This window comes from Choloepus didactylus, chromosome 2, assembly GCF_015220235.1.
Source record: "Choloepus didactylus isolate mChoDid1 chromosome 2, mChoDid1.pri, whole genome shotgun sequence".
In the NCBI taxonomy this organism is placed as follows: Eukaryota; Metazoa; Chordata; class Mammalia; order Pilosa; family Megalonychidae; genus Choloepus; species Choloepus didactylus.
This window is the reverse complement of record NC_051308.1, coordinates 217,847,063-217,869,541: the sequence shown is the minus strand read 5'-3', so window position 1 is coordinate 217,869,541 and position 22,479 is coordinate 217,847,063. Positions and strand designations below refer to the sequence as shown.

Sequence of the window (22,479 nt, the reverse complement as noted above, 5' to 3'; positions counted from 1 at the left end):
GTGGAACAAAAAAAAACTTCTGAAAGATGATACTGCTATCCTAGCAGGATGTGATGTCTTGATTCTTACAGTATGCAGTCCCTGAAACCTTGCTTTTCCAGGCGCTGTGGTACACAGTAACCATGCCAAGACACAGAAGTAAGCAAGTCATACTACACTGGGATGTGTATAACACAAGATACAGAGCAGCACAGGGGAAAGAGTCTTTAGTGCTCTGTGGGCTTCTTGGAGGAGGAGATAGTGTGAATTGTATTAGCTACTTCCTAGGTGGATAAGAGGGGTAGGTACTTTAAGAAGAGAGGAAGGGCACTTAAAAAGTAGCAGAAGATTTGGAAAATCCTCATGTATGTTTTGTTCCTAGAGCAGAGGTAAACAGAGGTAAACAGGGTGGGTTTGGGGTTGGGCTGGAGAAGTCCCCAGGGCTGGATCGAGGGACACTGGGCCCTAGGCTAAGGAAGGTGTATGAGCAGGGCCTAGGTGCTAGAGTGGAGACGAAGCTGGAAGGTCACCTGGCTCCTGGGGGCAGAGATTTCAGGGGCTGGAAGGACACAGGACAGACACCTTCATCTGATTAGCCCACATTCTTGGAGCCCTTTTTGGCCGTGGTTTCCATTGGTGCAAGGGAAACAGACATCTAAACAAATGTTTTGAGTACCCCTGTTGAGGCAGCACAGTGCAAAGCACTGGATCAGAGATGAGGATACTTTCCCTTCCATAGATGACCGGAAGAGACATACACCTTATGAGCAAGTTAGGGTGTGAAGTGCTGAGGAAAACTTGTGTCCAGAGCACTGGGGGAGCATGGAGGAGAGATGCCCGGATTCTGTCTGGAAAGAAAGGCTTCTCTAACGAGGTAATATTTGAATTGGATCTTGAAAGTGAGTAGTTCATCACATGGTCAAGGGGAGAAAGGAGGGCATTTCATTCCAAGCAGAGGGAACAGCATATGCAAAGACACAGGAGAGGTAAGATGGGAGCCTGTTTGGGGAAAAGTGAGTGGTATGGTTAGAGCCTGAATGGCCTGGAGGGGAGTGGCCCAAGAAACCCGTAAGGACCAGCCTGTGTGCCAGAATGAAATGTTTGGGCATTGTCTAACGGCAGGCAGTAGGAAATTGCTAAGCAGAGGAGTAACAAGGTTTTAAGGTCTCTGCTTTCAGGAAGATAGTAGGTGGAAGTAGACAGAAGACCAGTGAGGATACAGGCAAAATAGACCAGGAGAGAGTGATGAAGTCTAACCTTGAGCAGTGACAGTAGGAAGAGAAAGATAATGCTTTCTTTCTTAACTCCGAATCCTAGAGTTTGCCTTTTCAATAGTTTCCCTTAGTGGGCCACGCATGCAACTAGAGTTGGCAGTTTGTTGGGACATGCCCTGGGGACCAGCTACCAGGTTCCTTATTCTGCTTCCAAAAGACAGAACTCCCTCCTGGGACCAGTGGTTTGAAGACATGGCCTGATGTGTGTTCAAGTGGGGGACAGGGGTACTAGAATGTCATTATGCAAAAGGGAGGACTAATATGTATGAGCCATAAACTTCACGATTCAAAAGGCACATGAATACTCAGAGCCTCAGAGCCTCAGAGCCTCAGAGCCTCATCTGTAAAAAGGGAAGTCATATCCCTTGCTCTGCATAACTCACAGATCTGTTAGTTCATTTGTTTATTCATCCAACAGTTATTTATAGGGCACATTACCAATTGCTGGGGATACAATAATGAATAATACAACATTGACCCCTGCCCTCAGGGTACTTAGAGTGAAATGACCGAAATTGAAATTGATCTGTCAATTACAAAGTACTCTGACGTAATGTTTTTTTTTTTTTTTTTTAACTTCTTATCTCTCAATAAGATTGCAATCTCAACTCGGGCTAACTATAGTAGGCCAAGTCAGAAAACCTGAATTTGATCTTGACTTCTTCATTTCCCTAATGCTGTATTCTTAAGTAACTTCCCTTTCTGGGCCTCAGTTTTTTTGTAAGATTAAGATGATTCCTTATTTATATATCCGGCTCAGGGTCTGTGATATGCTTTAACTATGAAAGGAAGAGGTAAATTTCTGGGAGAAAAAGTTTCTGGGGGAGGAGCACCTTAATTTTCTTTAGTATGTGTCCCTCCCAGTCTCTACATCCATTCCTTTCGTATTCCATCCCTATTTCCTACCTTCAGCAGCTGCTGTCTCTTTAAGTGCGCGCCGTCTACGTAAACCAAGCTGTGGCGCCAAGAGCGCGTTTCGTCCCGGATTCGAGTTCTAAATGGTTTGTCCGTTTCAGGCTGCCGTCCTGCAGATCCGCCATATTGTCTGCTGAAGCTGCCGCCGCTGCCGCCGCCAAGTCTGAGCGAGCGGATCCGTGATGGGTGAGTAAGGAAACCAGGCAATTGGGAAGTCGAGCTGAGGCAGTCTCAGAGCAGGGGGTCTGGCGAGAGCCTGTCTGTGGTCTGCAGGCGGCTGTCCGAGGTTCCTCCAAATAGGTCTAGGGGGTGGAAGCCAGGCCGGGAATGCCTCAGGCCAGTGTGGGGCCGGTCAAGGCCCCACACGGGGAGCAGTCTTCGGGGGCTGTTTCTGGGGACACCTTGGCACACTTGGAACACCACGTGGTAGCCCCGGGCCGGAGCTCCGGCGTTCCCGCAAACTAGACAGAGGGTGGTCCTCCGCCCTTTGCTAAGGTTGGGGCTGGGGGACGGGCTCCCGGCGGCAGGCCCGGGCGACGCCGATGAAGCTCTCTACGAGCGCCTTGACTGGATTCATTGGCTTCCCTGAACTCGGGTTATGCTACCTATATCGCGAGGTAGGATCCTGAGGTGAAAGGGAGGCAGGCGAGCCAGCTCCAGGCCCATAAACAGGGTCAAGCCAGGCCGAGAACAGCTTGAGCCGCTGAAGGCCGGGAGAACTTCCTTTAGCAGAGACGGAAATGGAGTGGTTCCTTTGGGCCCAGAGTGACAGCTCTGGGAGTGGTAGAAAACCATAGACCAAGACCTCGTGGTCAGATTCAGATCGGGGATTTCAGCTTTTTGGTCTCGGTTCTGTTTTGGAGGAAAAGAGCGACCTGTTGCTCTTTCTCAGGGGACTCCTGCTGTCAAGGCCTCTCAGGGAGAATACGAAGGTGATGTCTTTGGACTTAAGAGTCAGCAATGGTATCTCCTCTCCAGCAATAAAAAATATGAAATTGGCTAAGCTTTTTCTATGTGCAGGCACTATTCTGATTGCTTTACATGTCTTGTTTTACCTAATTCGTACTCCAAAGCCTAGTTTTATAACCGCTGTTCTTTATGGCGTGGCCCTCTAGTGGTTGGGCGGCAAGAAGGGGAGAAAGAAAGCTTTTAACCAACCCTAGGCAAAGTTGTAAAGGTGTTTCCTGCTTGTTGGTGGGCCCACTTTGAAATTATTAGTCAAAACGAAGCTGAAAATGTCCAGATTGAATTACTAGCTCCAACTATTTGGGGACTCTATGAGATTCTGGGATTGAGTTTTGCAAAATAAGCATCCCCTGAGGAAACATAAATTATCCTCTTGAGTTATGAGGCAGTGACTTTAGAATCAGATTTTGTATTCTGATCTGTCTTGCCACATTCTAGCTCTCATCCAGAGAAGTCACTTTAATATTAGATGCAGCAATGCATGTGGAAAGCATCCAGTACAGTCCACAATAAATGTTATTTTCTTTTCTGAGCTGTTGTTCCCTCATCTCTAGTATGGTGCAGTATTATCAGAGTGTTTGAGGGTTAAATAACACACAGTGTTTGGAGCTTAGTAAGGGTTATATAAATGTCAGAACCCATCCTTTTCCACCTTCAGTAATGTTAGTTCCTTTCCCTTAAGCACTCTGTTTTCAGAATCCTCTGTTGAAAGATAAGACTTAGGCCTTATCTATAACTGTAGCTTCATGTGTCAATGAAAAACTTACGGGCTTTTATGTTTGGATACTTGATATTGGCCTTCAATTTGAGGAACACTGCTTCCTCAAAAGAAAGGAGCTAATGTTTAGTTTATTAAGCTAAGTGAAATAAATTTGGTAGAGATTTTACTCTGTTTTTACAGATTGGGAAATTACCTCAGAGAAGATAACATAGTTAGTAAGTAGCAAAGCCAAGAGTGAGAGTCTTACGTATTATGCCACATCATAAGCCTCTAAGAAGACTTAGGATGTGAAATAAAATTAGGCCTTTTCTGGTAGGCTTCAAGATGAAAGTTGAGTGGAATCACAAAACTTGACCAGAATCCTGAAGGAGATTTTTAGCCTAGAGTCAAATAACCTACCTTTTCCCTCTAACTCCATCTCAAGTACTTCTCTCCAGTCTACCTTGTCTCTCTGAACATCCAGCTATTGGTTTTTTTGACTGATCTTTATACCTTGGGAGTGAATCTAGAGTAAGAATACATTTAATTCTAATGTTAACCCTGAGGGGGTTGGGTTATCTCCATTTTACAAATGAGTAAATTGAGGCTTTTAAGATTAAGTGACTTGTCCAAGGCTGGTGATCTAGACCCTTTGGGTGCTGGGGACACAAACATGGGCTGCCCCACCACCCCATGAGTCCTGAACCTACTGTATTTCAAGGCCTCTCAGGTGTACTTCGATAGCCTATACTGTTTTTCCTGTGGCAAACTTCACTAGCCTCCATGGTGATTTCATTGTCCTTAGAAGCCATATGCTTGCAGCTCTGGGGTTTGTTTATTCTTACTGTCCCTAGCAGATACCACAACTTCTGAAGACTAAGTCGTGGCAGACACTTGTCTTGTCACCATTTCTACCATCTTGCTAACGGAATCTGGTAGCTGTGCCTTGGTGAAGAGGCCTTTCCCTAGGCCCCTTCCCAGCCCCAAGGGGCAGGTCTTGATTAATCTAAAACTTTGATCATTGTAATTCTGTCTCCCTAGCCAGTGATTGATTTAGCATGGGCATGATGCCAGTCTGGCTAATTAGACATGAGGCAAAACCTGGGGGAATTCTGGAGAAGTCTATCTTATTTAAAAGAGATTTATCAGCTTTTATTATTTGCCAACTTGTATTTTAGCCCAAGTTTCACAAAAGTGTGAGAGCCCAAAGAGAGATGTGAAAACTACAATAATAATAGTCAACACTTATATAGAGCTTGCTGTGTGTTAGGCACTGTTCTAAGTACCTTATATATTAATTCATTTAATTCTCAGATTCTCATGTTATAGAGGAGGAAACGGAAGCACAGAGAGGTTCAATAACTTGCCCAAGGTAATAGCTAGTAAGTGGAGGAGCCACTTATTCAGGTAGTGTGCTTCTAGCCAAAGTGCAATCTGTTAATGGCTATGTTCTACCTCTGGAAAGGAAAGAGCCCTTTTCTGACTCTGAAATTCCCATATGCTTTTGCTACTTGAAATGAAATTAGCAATTTTGGATCACAAGGTAAAATTTATAAATAAGACCGGCAGTTCTGAGGGTGAGATCAGAGAAGATGGAAAGGACCTGACCTCTCCATGACATTTTTGAGCTACTGAATTAGGGAACTTCCCTATCTCTTGACTTAAATGGGATAATGAAGACTGCTTCTAGTTTGCTTTTGACTGCAAGTAACAAAATCTCCAAATGTGGGGTCAGAGGAAGTAACAGCCCATCTCTTTTAGTTCTCTCCATTGCCCAGCCTCCCCACAGTTTGTAACAGCTACTTTCAGAGAAGGTACTAAGCCGTCAGTCACCACCTGAGTGTCCGTCCCACAGCATCAAACTCACTCCCTTCTCCTTGCTTGATTCTCCTGCTCTTTTGTTAATGGTGTGTCATTGGCCTAGACATCAGGACAGGAAACCTTATTCATGTATGGTTCCTTGCTCTTTTTCTACCCTTTCTGTATTGGCAGTTCTTACATACTGTATGATCCTGCCACTGAGATCTCCCCTAAATTGCTTGTGGGTTTTTCTCATAGCACAACCCTACAAAGAGGGTTAATTCTGTGGTCTTTAGCCTTTCTGAGCCTCAGGCTCTTCATGGTGAAAATATGGTTAGTATTATTTTTAAGGTTGTTGGTGAAGATTTGATGAAGTACTGGATGTCAAAAACACTTTGTAGATTGTAAAGGTGTTATTTCAGAAACTCTCCAAACTGATCTCTTTATTTAGCCTGTCCCACCACTACCACTAACAGTTCTGCCACAGCATTGTTACTTGAACACAGTTCTGATCTTGTCACTCTACTCCTTAGCTTAGGAACTTTCATAGTCTCCTTATTGCCTATAGGATAAAATCATACCCCATAGGTGTGTCATTCAAGGCCTTCCAATTGATTAGAAAAGTCTTATTCCGTTTAGCAGTTATTCATATGTCGTGTATTCCATTCAGACTACTTCCTTTGTACTTTAGCATTTCTGGTGGAGAAAATGGTAAAAGCACCCCCCCCAATCATCTTTTCCTATGGAAATCTCGCATGTTCTTCAAGATCTAGTTTAAATGCTACTGCCTTCATGAACATTTCCCATATATTTTGTCTTCCAAACTGGAAGTGAACTCTCCTGAATTCCACAGCATCTTGTTCTTAACCTTTCATATAACCCTTTAAGTATCTTTTCTAGCTTTTCAGTTATTTCATTCTGTAATATAGTTCTTCGATCAGTTACTTAATCAGCAGAGCTGCATTTTCCTCATCGCTAACAGTATCTGCCTTACAGGGTTGTTCTGAGGATTAAATGAGGTAATGGATGTAAAACATTTTAGCATGGTACCTAGCACATAGTAAGTACTCAGTAAGTGATAACTAATAGCTGTCAGTCAATTAGCAGACAAATAAAATGCTTACTGTGTGTCAACCCCAGTACTAAATATAAAGAAGTCTTAAAGGGGGCGGCAGCAATATAATATGAGTACTTTTGGAAATTCATGCTTTTAGGGGCCACACAGGTGGTAGTTATTAATTTCAGCAAATTTTTATCAAGTACCTACTATGTGCGAGGGGCTCTTCTATGTCCTGGAAACACAGCAGTGAACAAAACAGACAAAAAAATCCCTGGTTTACTGGTGAAATCTCAGAGTTTACATTTTAGTAGGCAGTTGAATAAAATAGACCAGATAGAGATTGGTGAACTGAAGAGCTCCATGCCCTGTCTATAGAGCTCCAGCCATTATTGCCATGGGGCAATATGGGCTTAATGTTGCCTTATTTCATGATTTTCCATCCTTTTCCACAATCCCTCTCCCCTCAAAGCTGAAAACCAGATATCCATGTGAATATGACCTGCTTTTTAAATGTTACCAATTAACTTTTAAAATCTAAAGATATTAAGCTAACCAGAGATACGGTATTTGGGACCAAGTATACCCCAAGAGTTGCCTATCTTATTTTGCTTGAATGTAATATGTACTTTGTAGAACATAAATAAAATAGACATTTTTAAAGGATGATGACAGAAACACTTTTAAATGTCTTGCTTATTGTGATAGCTTTATATTCAGTCCGTAGATATTATCTTTAAGCATAATATTCATTTGAAGTAAGGTTCACAAAAGATTGTAAATCCATATTTTAAATAGTTTTCTAGATAATTTTAAGTTTTTGACTGACCTAGATCTGATTAGCTAGACATTGTACTATTTTGTTTTGTTTTCTTGTAATGTGGCAGTTGGAACTCTGGTACTTAAGAGTTCATACTTCGAGAAGGCGTTAGCTCTGCCATTTTCTTCCTCTTGTTCTTGCATTATTAGCATTATCTTCCATTCAGTTTCTTGATAGGACTCTAAGTCACTTATCCATTTTGTGAATTTTAATTTGGTTAAAACTAGATAATTTGTAAATCCACTTAATTAGGTACACAATCTACAGTGTGATACAGTGTGTTAAATGTGAATGAACAAATATCAATCTGCTTGGTATAACTCCCATTCTTGCTGAACACTTGATCTTCTGAACAACAGAAGTTGCCAGTATTAATAGGTTAATAGATATATTAAATATTAGCAAGGCTTACCTTTTAAAAATGTGTATAAATGTTTTTCTTCCTATACCCCAGCTTTTTTGTGGAAAGTTCCACAACAGTTGATCTTTTTTTTGCTTGTTTTTCTTTTTTAATTCAGTTTTATTGAGATATATTCACATACCATGTAATCATCCATGAAGTACAATCAACTGTTCACAGTACCATCATACAGTTGTGCATTCATCACCCCAATCTATTTTTTGAACATTTTCTTTATACCAGAAAAAGTAAAAATAAGCATAAAAAATTAAAGTAAAAAAAGAACACCCAAATCACCCCCCACACACACACACACCCTATTTTTCATTTAGTTTTTGTCCCTATTTGTCTACTCATCCATCCGTATACTAGATAAAGGGAGTGTGATCCACAAGGCTTTCACAATCACACTGTCACCCCTTGTAAGCTACATTGTTATACAGTCGTCTTCAAGAGTCAAGCCTACTGGGTTGGAGTTTGATAGTTTCAGGTATTTACTTCTAGCTATTCCAATACCTTAAAACCTAAAAAAGATTATCTATATAGTATGTAAGAGTGCCCGCCAGAGTGACCTCTTGACTCCATTTGGAATCTCACAGTACCCCACTTGATCTTGTGCCTCATACTTTGGATACCAGTATAAAATGATAAATGTTTTGAACAGGACAGTCCAGAGTACTTTGGCTGCATATAATAAGGAGTTCCTTCCCAGCCTAGGGGAATCAGTGAAGTCATTTTGTCTAAGTGAGACCTGACCTATGGATAGGAGTTGTCAGTGTGAGGTGTAAGGGGGAATTACTAAGTATTTTAGAATCAAAAGTTTGGTTGGCTAGATGTGTTGGTAGCATGGGAGAGTGATGTTTGGACTTTCTCCTGAGGACGGTGAAATACCTTTGAAGTCTTTTAATCTCAGAAGTATGTGTGTATTTGTTTATTTATTCATTCATTCATTCATTCATTTATGTTTCTTGGGCTTCCCTGGGGATAATGAATTAGAATGCAAAAAGATTCCAACTAGGAGTTTTTTTGTTTTTTTGTTTTTTTGTTTTTTTTTAATCTTCATTTTATTGAGATATATTCACATACCACGCAGTCATACAAAACAAATCGTACTTTCGATTGTTTACAGTACCATTACATAGTGGTACATTCATCACCCAAATCAATCCCTGAGACCTTCATTAACACACACACAAAAATAACAAGAATAATAATTAGAGTGAAAAAGAGCAATTGAAGTAAAAAAGAACACTGGGTACCTTTGTCTGTTCCTTCCCCTATTTTTCTACTCATCCATCCATAAACTAGACAAAGTGGAGTGTGGTCCTTATGGCTTTCCCAATCCCATTGTCACCCCTCATAAGCTACATTTTTATACAACTGTCTTCGAGATTCATGGGTTCTGGGTTGTAGTTTGATAGTTTCAGGTATCCACCACCAGCTACCCCAATTCTTTAGAACCTAAAAAGGGTTGTCTAAAGTGTGCATAAGAGTGCCCACCAGAGTGACCTCTCGGCTCCTTTTGGATTCTCTCTGCCACTGAAGCTTATTTCATTTCCTTTCACATCCCCCTTTTGGTCAAGAAGATGTTCTCCGTCCCACGATGCCAGGTCTACATTCCTCCCCAGGAGTCATATTCCACGTCCAACTAGGAGTTTGTTTCAGTAGTGTGGCAGTCCTGGCAAGACATGGTGATAGAGAATGAGGTGGTAGTAATATCAAATAAGAGAGTTAGAAATTTGAATAAGCAGGTCATGGTTGTTGATTTCATCTGAAGGCTGAGGCAAAGGGGAGGGGGAAAAATTAAGCATGACTTCTAAGGCCTCTTGCTTTGAGCGGCAGAGTAGAGATTGCTAATTGATATGAGTTTAAATTTGGACATTTTAAAGTGTTCTGTGACCTCCAAGTACAAAAAGCAATTGGATATAGATGTCTGGAGCTGTAGAGTGAGGTCTGGGATAGAGGAAAAGATTTGCTCATTTATCTATATCAATCTGTGTGGTAGCTAAAACCATAGGCGTGACTGATAGACTGCACCTAGGAAAAATATTCTATATGTGTGTTTTAGTTTCCTAGGCTGCTCAAAGCAAATGCCATGAAATGGGTATAACAATGGGAATTTATTTGCTTATAATTAGGGTCTGGGAAAATGTCCAAATCAAGGCATCATCAAGGCAATCCTTTCTTCCCAAAGACTGACTCCTGGCGATCCTTGGGTCCTCTGCCACGTGGACCCATGTGGCATCTGCTGGTCTCTCCTTTCTCTTCCGGGTTCTATTGATTTCAGCTTCTTCCTTCTCTGGCACTCTCTCTGTCTCTCTTTCGCTCTCAAAAGGTCCTACTTAAAATAGATGTATACCCACAGGAATGGATTAGATTTAAGAATATGCTTTTCTGGGGTACATACAGCTTAAAACCACCACGATATGTTACCACAATTAAAAAAAATAAATATTACAAGAAGAAGGAAATGGTTTAAGTATTGAGTGCTGTCAAGAGGACAAGCACAGTAAGGACTGAAAAGCTCTTTTGAATTCAGCATCATGTACTTGATCCAAGGCTTCTGCAGAAACAGTCTTGATGGTATAGAAGCCAAATTGGAGTGGGCAAACATTTCAAGAAGTTTAGATGTAAACAGAGGAGAGGAAAGGTAGCTTAATGAGGCTGTTGTAATAGCCAGGCAAGAGATCATGAAGAGCTGAATTAGGGCAATGGCAATAGGGGTGGGGAAAGAGAGACATAGTCCTGAAATAATTGGGAAATAAAACCGGTCACTCCGTGATTGGATGTGGGCATAAAGGAAAAGGAATCATCAAGAGTTACTCCCAAGTTTCTGGTTTGAAAAGTCTGTCAGTTTGAATGTATTATGTCCACCCAAACGCCATTATCTTTGATATAATCTTGTGTGGGCAGACCTATCAGTGTTAATTAGATTGTAATTCTTTGAGTGTTTCCATGGAGATGCACCCCACCCAACTGTGGGTGATGACTCTGATTGGATAGTTTCCATGGAGGTCTTGGCCCGCCCATTGGGTGAGTCTGAATTAAATTACTGGCTCACTATATAAGATCAGACAGAAGGAGTGAGCTTGCTACAGCCAAGAGGGACACTTTGAAGAAAGCACAGGAGCTGCAGATGAGATACAGTTTGAAGATGGCCGTTGAAAGCAGACTTTTGCTCCAGAGAAGCTAAGAGAGGACAGACACCCCAAGAGCAACTGAGAGTGACGGTTTGGAGAGAAGCTGAAGCCTAGAGAGGAACGTCCTAGGAGAAAGCCATTTTGAAACCAGAACTTTTGAGCAAGGCGCAGCCACGTGCCTTCCCAGCTAACAGAGGTTTTCCGGACACCATTGGCCATCTTCCAGCGAAGGTACCCAATTGCTGATGTGTTACCTTGGACACTTTATGGCCTTAAGACTGTAAGCAAATAAACCCCCTTTTATAAAAGCCAATCCGTCTCTGGTGTTTTCCATTCCGGCAGCATTAGCAAACTAGAACAAAAAGATAAATTGTTTGTACAAGTTCCTAATCTTTTATATCATTGTTTCTCCTTTTTTTTTTCATTTTCGCCCTCCTAAGAAGCTTTTTAGACATTTTTTACTAATTGCCCCCTCTCCCCATGAAATGTTAGTACTGCAGATATACTCTATATCGTTTACTATAAGTGTAAATCTGTGCTTTATAAATATAAAGAATAACGCTTACTCTTTTTATTCAATGCAGGGGTAAGAATGACTAGATAAGTTTTTTATATTAAAAATTAAAATCTGTTTCCATTTAACTTTATAGCTGCATTTGCTGAGTAACTTTTTAACTTTCTGTTTTGAAATAATTTCAAATTTACAGGACAGTTGCAAAAATAATATAATAATAGTAATTTCTTATTGGGCTGGTCTAGTTTGACAGAGTCTCTCAGCTTTTGTTTATCTGTGAATGTCTTAATTCCTCCCTCATTTTTGAAAGACAGTTTTGCTAGATACAGAATTCTTGGTTGACAATTTTTTTGTTTTCAGCTCTTGAAATATGTCATCTTGCCTCCATGGTTTATGATGAGAAATTAGCACTTAAATTTTATTGAGGCTCCCTTGTATGTGACACATTGCTTCTCTTTTGTGGCTTTCAGAATTCTCTTTTTATCTTTGGCATTCAGCAGTTTGGTTGTGACATGGCATGGTGTGGGTCTGTTTGGGTTTATCCTGTTTGGAGCTTGTTGAGTTATCTTGGATGTATATATTCATATCTTTCATTAAAGTTATGAAGTTTTCAACCATTATTTCTTTGAATGTTCTCTTTGCCCCTTTCTCTCTTTCTTCTTCTAGGACTCCCGCAATGTGTATATTGGTACACTTGATGGTGTCCCACAGATTCCTCAATACAGGCATACCATGGAAATATTGTGGGTTCAGTTCCAGACCACCACAATAAAGTGAATGTTGCAGTAAAGCAAGTCATGAATTTTTTGCTTTCCCAGTGCATATAATAAGTTATGTGTTTACTATACAGTAGTCTATTAAGTATGCAGTAGCATTTTATCTAAAAAAACAATGTATGTACCTTAATTAAAATATGACAAAGTGAGCATATACTGCTGGAAAAATGGCCTAGATAGACGACTTGGTCCCCACAGGGTTGCTGAATTTTTAAAAAAAAAAAAAAAAAAAAAAAAAAGTAATATCTGCAAAGCACAATAAAATGAGGTATGACTGTATCTCTTCACTTTTCATCATTCTTTCTGCTTTTTGCTCCTCAGACCAGATGGTTTCAATTGTCTTATCTTCAACTTTACTGATTGTTTTTCTGCCAGCTCCAGGCTGCTAGAGAATTTTAAATTTCTGTTACTGTTGTCTTCAGCTCTCTTTGATTCCTTTTCATAATTTCCATTTCTTTGTTGATATTTTCTTTGTGTTCATCTTTTGCTTTCCTGATTTCCTTGACTTATTTGTCCATGTTTTTCTTTAGCTCTTTGAGCATATTTAGGACCTTAAAAAAAAAAAAAAATCTGTCTGGAATGTCCCAAGTCTGATCTTTCTTATAAATAGTTTTCTAATGCTTTAATCTTTTCCTTTGCCTGGCCACTGCTTCCTGCTTCTTTGTATATTTTGTAATTTTTTTTTTGAAATGTGGACATTTTGATATTTTAGTATGTTATTGCTAGAATTTAGACTCTGAGGCATTTGTTTCTTAAGCTTGTATCCAGCTAGTTATGACAGCTTTCCTTGAATACCAGAAGCTACAAAAAAAAAGAAAGAAAAAAAAGAAAACACCTTTCCCCATCTTTGCAGCTTGACTTGTGCCAGTGCTCTCCTTCAGGGCTTATTTATGAAATGAGTTTGGAGAATAGCTGCAGGCCAAAGCATAGGGGCTTTTGTCTTGCCCCTGCATGTCTCTTGTCTTGGTCATGTGTATGGACCTAGGAATTCCCCCATTTACAGGCTATGAATGTTCCTTCTCCCCTAGGAAAGTTTCCTCATGGTACTAGGCATTGCACTGTATGTTGTACAGCCAGCGATCCCTTGCCCCAAGCAGCAGAACTTGACTACTCTCCCACAGGGTTCTGTAGGAGAGCTCTGAGAGCCATCTTCTACATCTAGTGCAGGTTATGGGACAGTGAGTCTCTCACACCACCACCAGACAGACTGAGTTAGACACACTTGCCCCCAGTCTGTGCACAAGAGTTAGTCTGCTCCCTCCAGAATTGGGACCAGGGATTTGCACTGGGGGCGCAAAACGGATCTGTGCTGAGCTGGCAGCTGGGGGAGGGGCAAGCTCCATGAGATCCTACTGCTTTTAAGTTGCCTTTTTCTTCATCCATCACTGGCCAGGTTATTGCAATCTTTTAACTGTTTTCTGGAAGTTTTAGAAAGATGTGCCTGCCAGTTCTTGCTATTTGTTCAAAGCTATGGGAGGACTGAGCCCTGAAGCATCTCACTCTGCTATCTTGCCAGGTACTTCCTGAATAACTTTTAATGGGTGTATTTACTTATAAATTATAATGTATCAAACTACATAGGCAAATTAGAAATTTCTAAAAATATAAGCAATGTATCAAAACTTTTTCAGTAGAAGTACAAAAATTGAAAAATTAGTTTCTTAAAATTATTTTTTAATGAACTTTTAGCTTTTGCTTGATACAAGAAAAGGTTTAACTAGTTGCTAGATATTCAGTCAGATATTGTAGACATTTTTCTTTTCAGCAGTTGACAACATAATTTAATTTATAGAATTAAATAACAAAATATAAACTATTTATTTAATTACCAAAGCCCAGGTCACACACAAAAGCACTGAGGATCAAACAAAAATAACATCTCAAAGGCAGCCAGTAGCAGACAGTATGCATATTCAGCCTACCTCTTGCCATATGATTGCAAGATGCAGCAATCAATCAAGAGGAAGTCTTCCAATCAGGCAATACATTCACCACAGTTTTGTAGCACTGATTGTGTATACATTTTGTCTAGCTTCAGTGAACTCCATGTCAGTGCTTCTCATTTCCAGCAAAACCTAATCCGAGAAATTTAAATATTATTTTGTCAGCTAAGGGTGAGCTTTGGAGGACCACAAACCATTGTAATATCTAAGTTATTTCTCTCCCAGAGAACCAGTTTTAATTATTTGGGTGCAGTATTATTCTCATTAGTACCAGATATTTAAGAATTCTAATTTTTTGGATTTTAGAAGGCATTATAATGCACATAACTGGAATATCATCTCCAGCAGATTCTGGGGTAGTATCCTATACAGTCAAATATTAATATTTATGTAGCAAAAATTTGAATATTAATTGAGTGGGATAAATAAGGACTATAAATAGTCTCATGTAATTTTGGTTCAGATTTTGCAGATAAATATGTTTTTTACTACAAATTTTACTAGGAACTTTCCCGTTTTCAGAGCTCTTTTGATTTCAGAACTCCAGATAAGGGATTTTGGGCCTGTGCCATAAATTAACAGATATATAAGGAGTAGTTTTTTGGAGAAAGTGATGAAATTTTTTCCCGTATACGTCAGTTTTTGTTTTTGTTTTTTTTATGTTTTCTTGTGGTAACGTATACAATACAAAATTTCCCATTTGTAACCACTGTCATGTGTACAATTCAGTGATATTAATTACATCCACAGCATTCTGCTGCCAATACCACCATTCATTGCAAAAACATTACCCCAGACAGAAACTCTGTTCGCATTAAGTAATAACTTCCCAATTCCCATACCACCCCAATCACTTAACCTTGGTAACCTGTAATCTTTTCCTGTCTCTGTGTATTTGTGTATTCCAGGTATTTCACATAAGTGAAATCACACAGTATTTATCCCTTTTTGTCTGGCTTATTTTACTCAGTATGATGTCTTTAAGGTTTATCCTATTGTAGCATGTATCAGAATGTCATTCCTTTTTATGGCTAAATAATATTCCATTGTATATGTATATGACACATTTTGTCTATTCATTCATCTGTTGATCAACACCTGGGTTCTTTCCAGCTTTTGGCTGTTGTGAATTAATGCTGCTATGAACACTGGTGTGTATGTATATATCTCTTTGAGTCCCTGCCTTAAATTCTTGTTTAGTGGTTGAATTGCCAGGTTATATGGTAGTTCTGTGTTTACGGTTCTGAGGATCTGCCCAACAGTTTTCCACAGCAGATGCACCATTTTACATTCCTACCAGCAATGCTGTAAGGCTCCCATTTCTCCACGTCCTTGACAATACATTTTCCATTTTTAAAATAATAGTCATTATTTTTTTTTTCCATTTTTATTGAGATTGTTGAGATACCATACAATTATCCAAAGATCCAAAGTGTACAATCACTTGCCCCTGGGTACCCTCATACAGCTATGCATCCATCACCACACTTAATTTTTGTTCAATTTTTAGAAACTTTTCATTACTCCAGACAAGAAATAAACTGAAAGATGAAAAAAGAAAAAAAGAAAAGGAAACTCTAAACCTCCCCTATCCCTAACCAACCCCCCTCAATTCTTGACTCCTAGTATTGATATAGTACGTTTGTTACTGTTTATGAAAAAATGTTGAAATACTACTAACTGTAGTATATAGTTTGTAATAGGTACATAGTTCTTCCCTATATGCCCCTCTATTATTAACTTCTAATTGTATTGTCATACATTTGTTCTGGTTCATGAAGTGATTTCTAGTATTTGTACAGTTGATCATGGACATTGCCCACCATAGGATTCAGTTTTATACATTTCCATCTTTTGACCTCCAACTTTCCTTCTGGTGACATATATGACTCTGAGCTTCCCCTTTCCACCTCATTCACACACCATTCGGCGCTGTTAGTTATTCTCACATCTTGCTACCAACACCCCAGTTCATTTCCAAACATTTAAGTTCATCCTAATTGAACATTCTTCTCATACTAAGCAAGAGCATCTACATTTCTTCCACAAGGCAGGAGAGAGACTCGAAGAAGGTAGAGAGGCAAAAGAAAGAGGAAACAAAAAAAAAAAATGACAGCTAGGAAGCAGCAAAAAGAAAAATAACCTTAAATCAAAGTAGAATAAAGAATCAGACAGTGCCACCAATGTCAAATGTCTAACATGCCTCCCCTATCCCCCCCTCTTATCTGCATTCACCTTGGTATATCACCTTTGTTACATTAAAGGAAGCATAATACAATGATTCTATTAGTTACAGTCTCTAGTTTATGCTGATTGCATCCCTCCCCCAATGCCTCCCCATTTTTAACACCTTGCAAGGTTGACATTTGCTTGTTCTCCCTCTTAAAAGAACATACTTGTACATTTTATCTCAATTGTTGAATACTCTAGATTTCACCAAGTTACACAGTCCCAGTCGTTATCTTTCCTCCTTTCTTGTGTTGTCTCACATGCTCCCCATCTTTCTCTCTCGACCGTATTCATAGTTACCTTTGTTCAGTGTACTTACATTGTTGTGCTACCATCTCCCAAAATTGTGTTCCAAACCACACACTCCTGTCTTCTATCACCCTGTAGTGCTCCCTTTAGTATTTCCTGTAGGGCAGGTGTCTTGTTCGCAAAGTCTCATTGTCTGTTTGTCAGAAAATATTTTGAGCTCTCCCTCATATTTGAAGGACAGCTTTGCTGGATACAGGATTCTTGGTTGGTGGTTTTTCTCTTTCAGTATCTTAAATATATCACACCATTTCCTTCTTGCCTCCATGGTTTCTGCTGAGAGATCTGCACATAGTCTTATGAAGCTTCCCTTGTATGTAATGGATCGCTTTTCTCTTGCTGCTTTCAGGATTCTCTCTTTGTTTTTGACATTTGATAATCTGATTATTAAGTGTCTTGGCGTAGGCCTATTCATATCTCTTCTGTTTGGAGTATGCTGAGCTTCTTGGATCTGTAATTTTATGTCTTTCATAAGAGATGGGAAATTTTCATTGATTATTTCCTCTATTATTGTTTCTGCCCCCTTTCCCTTCTCTTTTCCTTCTGGGACACCAATGATATGTACATTATTGTACTTTGTTTCATCCTTGAGTTCCCGGAGACATTGCTCGTATTTTTTCATTCTTTTCTCCATCTGCTCCTTTGCGTGTAGGCTTTCAGGTGTTTTGTTCTCCAGTTCCTGAGTGTTTTTTTCTGCCTCTTGAGATCTGCTGTTGTATGTTTCCATTGTGTCTTTCATCTCTTGTGTTGTGCCTTTCATTTCCATAGATTCTACTAGTTGTTTTTTTGAACTTTTGATTTCTGCCATATACATGTCCAGTGCTTCCTTTACAGCCTCTATGTCTTTTGCAATATCTTCTCTAAACTTTTTGAATTGATTTAGCATTAGTTGTTTAAATTCCTGTATCTCAGTTGAAGTGTACGTTTGTTCCTTTGACTGGGCCATAACTTTGTTTTTCTTAGTGTAGGTTGTAATTTTCTGTTGTCTAGGCATGGTTTCCTTGGTTATCCAAATCAGGTTTTCTCAGACCAGAACAGGCTCAGGTCCCAGAGGGAAGAAATATTCAGTAGCTGGTTTCCCTGTGGGTGTGTCTTAGAAAATTGCTCCACCCTTTGATGCCTCGGGTCACTGTGCTTTTCTCCCCAGCAGGTGACGCCTGTTAGCCTATAATTCTTGACTGGTGTGAGGAGGTATGGCCGTGTTCCCACAGGCTCTGGGGTCTGGTTCTGAATGGAAAGGGCCCCACCCCTTTCCTCCTAGAGAAGAGAGACCCCTCAGGTGGAGGTCATTAGCATTTCAGTGGTCTCGCTCTCTGCTTGTGGTGTCTCCACCCTTCCCAGAGTCACAGCCCTGGAAACTGAAAATGACTGGGGCTTTCTCCACTGAGCCAAAAAAGAAACAGATAGTCCCCTTCAGACCCAGTTCAAGGCAACCCTCCGGCTCTCCCAGGTCAGTCGTCACCCAAAGCCTCTGTCTGTTTTTTTTGGGGGCCGCATACCTGTAGTGAGCAGTTCACACTCGCTACTTAAAACCCCAGTTGGAGCTCAGCTGAGCTGTATTCGCTTGCTGGGAGAGAGCTTCTCTGTGGCACCACGCGGCTCCGCAGCTCGGGCTGTTGGGGAGGGGGTCTCCCGACCTGGTTCCGCAGGTTTTACTTACAGATTTTATGCTGTGTTCTCGGGCATTCCTCCCAATTCAGGTTGGTGTATGATGAATGGATGGTCTCGTTTGTCCCCCCGCAGTTATTCTGGATTATTTACTAGTTGTTTCTGGTTTTTTGTAGTTGTTCCAGGGGCACTACTTAGCTTCCACTCCTCTCTATGCCGCCATCTTGCCCGAGTCCCCAATAGTCATTATTAAATGGGTGTGAAGTGGTATCCCATTGCGGTTTTGATTTGTCTTTCCTTCATGGCTAATGATCTAGAGCATCTTTTCATGTGGTTATTGCCCATTTCTATATCTTCTTTTGAGAAATGTCTGTTCAAGTCTTTTGCCCATTTTTTTTTTCTTTTTTAGAGAAGTTGTGGGTTTACAAAACAATCATGCATAAAATACAGGATTCCCATTCACCACCCCACCACCAACACCTTGCATTGGTGTGGAACATTTCTTACAATTGGCTATAGCATATTTTTATAATTGTACTATTAACTAAAGTTCATGGTTTAACTTAGGGTCCTCTGTTTGTTTAGTGTAGTTCCTTGGATTTTTTAAATACATCTTTATTCTGTTACCATATATACAATATAACATTTCCCCTTTTAGTTATATTCAGATAAATATTTCAGTGCCCTTGTGTTCACAGTGTTATGCTACCATCACCAACATCCTTTACTAAAACATTTCCATCATTCTGAATAGGAAACTTGCATGTTTTAAACCTTAATTTCCAAGAATATCTGGATCCCTTTCTGAGACTCTTTAAAAGTTTCACTAAGTTTATTCCTCAGAAACTTAAATCCTCCAGAGAACTCCTATGCCAGCTAAGTCCCAAAACCTGGAGACAATAGCCTCTTCAAGAACGTCAACCAGATGTGTCCCCTTTTCCCATAATGTCAACACCCTTTTTCAACATGAACAGTTAGGGTGTTCCTAGACATCCCTGAAGATCAGGAAAGTGATTAAACTATAGGAAGGGGTAGCAATTTCTTTGAATACTCTTTCTACAATCTTGTTTTTCTTTGATACCAACTTAACTTCAATAGGACACATAAACTATGTCCCTATACTCCTCCATTCCCCCCCCCCTTTATGTAGTTCTTGTAAAAAATTACATATTTTACATTGAGTCCAAAACCACTGATTTATCATTGCAGTTTATGTATTTTAGATCCTGTAGGAAGTAAATAGTGGAGTTACAAATCAAAAATACAGTAGTATTGGTATTTATATTTACCATGTGATCTTTACTGGAAATCTTTATTTCTTCATGTAGTTTCAGTCAATTGTTTAGTGTCTCTTCCTTTCAGCCTGCTCACCTTCCTTTAGCATTTCTTATAGGACTGATCTACTGGTGATGAAGTCCCTCAGCTTTTGATTATCCGGGAGTATTTTCGTCTCCCCCTCATTTTTACCCTCCAGGTGTTTGTGAATTCTCCAAGTCTCTGATGGTTATTGACTTCTGTTTGTATTCCATTGTGGTCAGAGAAGGTGCTTTGAATAAATTCAGTTTTTTTTTGTTTGTTTTTTTTAATTGAGGCTTGTTTTATGTCCCAGCATACCATGCATTCTGGAGAAAGATCCGTGATCACTAGAGAAGACTGTGTGTCCCGGTGACCTGGGATGTAATGTTCTATATATGTCTGTTAAATTTCTCTATATCTCTCTTTTCTTTCTTCATTTCTCTGTTGGTAGGGTTCCCTTTAGTATCTGAAGTAGGGAAGGTCTTTTATTAGCAAAATCTCTCAGTATTTGTGCAGAATTTAAGCTCTCCCTCAAATTTGAAGGAGAGTTTTGCTGGATAAAGTATACTTGGTTGGAAATTTTTCTCTCTCAGAGTTTTAAGTATGTCATGCCACTGCCTTCTTGCCTCCATGGTGGCCGCTGAGTAGTCACAACTTGGTCTTATGTTGTTTCCTTTGTATGTGGTGAATTGCTTTTCTCTTGCTGCTTTCAGAACTTGCTCCTTCTCTTCAGTATTTGAGAGTTTGATCAGAATATGTCTTGGAATGGATTTATTTGGATTTATTCTATTTGGAGTTAGCTGGGCATTTATGCTTTGTGTGTTTATATTGTGTAGAAGGTTTGGGACGTTTTCCCCAACAATTTCTTTGAATACTCTTTCTAGACCTTTACCCTTCTCTTCCCCTTCTGGGACACCAATGATTCTTAAATTTGGATGTTTTACTCTATCTATCATATCTCTGAGATCCATTTTGATTTTTTTCTGTTTTTTTCCCCATTCTTTCTTTTGTTCTTTCATTTTCCGTTCTGTGGTCCTCAAGGAGGCTGAGTTGTTGTTCAGCTTCATCTAATCTTGTATTATGAGTATCCAGAGTCTTTTTAATTTGGCCAACAGTTTCTTTTATTTCCATAAGATCTTCTATTTTTTTTATTTACTCGTGCAAATTCTTCTTTATGCTCTTCTAGGGTCTTCTTTATGTCCTTTATATCCTGTGCCATGCTCTTGTTGTCTGTCTTTAGATCTTTGATTAATTGCACCAAGTACTGTGTCTCTTCTGATCCTTTGATTTGGGTGTTTGGATTTGGGTTCTCCATATTGTCTGGTTTTCTCATTTGCTTTAAGATTTTCTGTTGTTTTTGGCCTCTTGGCATTTGCTTTACTTGATAAGGTTCTTTCAGGTTATTAAAAAAACCAATTTCTTAATTTGTCAGATCTACAGCTTGGTGGCGTATACTTTCTCTAACTAACCAGCAGATGTCGTCCATGAGTCAGCTGTTCCCCTCAAGTCAGTTCTCCCCCACTTTGTCTTTGTGGTGTATGGGGATCTGATTCTTGTGGGGTTCAGTTGGTGCACTAAGTTTGGGTGTTGTTGGTGCTGTCCGCCCTGAATGTGGGGCATGTGTCTGGGTGGTTAGGGAGGCAGGGCAGCTTTCATAATCAAACCTCCCATGTGTTCCTGGAGATTTAAGGCTGTTTGCAAGAGTCTAAGCCTTCATTTCAGTCTTGCCACAGATTGTCTCTGCCGCTGACCCACAAGTCCTTGGTATTGGTGCAGGGTCCCTGGGATTTCTGAGCGGGTCCCTCTTCTCAGCCATGCTCTTCCAGAACTTCTGCTAAGGGAAGGTTGTGGCACATCACAAGTGCGTGCCAGCCCTCCAGGGAAGCCCTGGGCCACCAGGCCGTGCAGGGGCGTTCCCAGCCTGATGTAAAGATGGTTGAATGGGGCATGTTAATTTCCCCCTTTTCGCACAGCTCCACCTTCCCAGCTCTGGGTCAATTAGCTTTGGGTGCACTAAGGGCCGCTGTCCATGGCTGATATTGTGGCATGTACGCAGTGCTGCGGTAAACACTCCCCGTCACACTGGGTTTCTTGGTGCAGCTCTGGGCTGTGGGTCTGGCCCCGGGCAGGAGCGTCCCCAGCCCTCCAGGGAGATGGCTGCAGGGGGCACAGTTTCTTTCTCCTTTTGGCTCCCCTCTGCCCCCCTGGCCCCAAGGCAATCAGCAGCAGGTGTGGGAAGGGCTATCCTCCACGCCAGACACTGAGGCGTTGGTACAGCGTGTTCCTGCCGTGGTTCACTGCGCGGTTCTCCCTGTTGTATCCGCAGCTGCTCCCGGGTTTTTTTTTTTTTTTAAAGAACTAGTCCGTCTCCAAACACCAACCCACGGTTTCCCCACACCACAGCGTGGCTGCCAGATTTTCAGCCGGCTCACTTACTTGTTTCAGAATGCAGACTCCCGGTTTCACCAAATGAACACTCCCTGTGGATTTAGCAGACCTTCTCCAGCTGGTGCATCACTGGAACTGATGTTCTGGGTCACATTCTGGTTTTTATCTAGCATTTTTCACGGAGGTGTTTTTTTGCCCTGTTTCACCTAGCCGCCATCTTAGGTTCCTCCTGTTAATTAATTTTTGAGTTGATTTTTTTAATGTGGTATCTGGTAGGGCTCCATTTTCATACTTCTGCCTGTGTATATACATTGTTCCCAGCACTATGTTTTAAGAGAATGTACTTTGTACAGTTAGTGGATTTGGCA

General features: G+C 40.5%; 1 protein-coding gene across 3 annotated transcripts in view; it reads left to right on the top strand.

The window, feature by feature from the left end:
- Window positions 1-834: 834 nt before the first annotated feature.
- Window positions 835-22,479, top strand: part of KPNA6 (karyopherin subunit alpha 6) — a 64,292-nt gene continuing 42,647 nt past the window's right edge. The window contains exons 1-2 of one of the 3 annotated variants that reach the window (XM_037827875.1): window positions 835-853; window positions 2,270-2,354. In XM_037827875.1, the coding sequence (XP_037683803.1) occupies window positions 2,351-2,354 (4 nt within the window). In that variant the 5' untranslated portion in view covers window positions 835-853; window positions 2,270-2,350. Of the gene's footprint in view, window positions 854-2,251; window positions 2,355-22,479 lie in introns of those variants that run through there. The other 2 variants (XM_037827873.1, XM_037827874.1) reach the window with 2 other exon arrangements.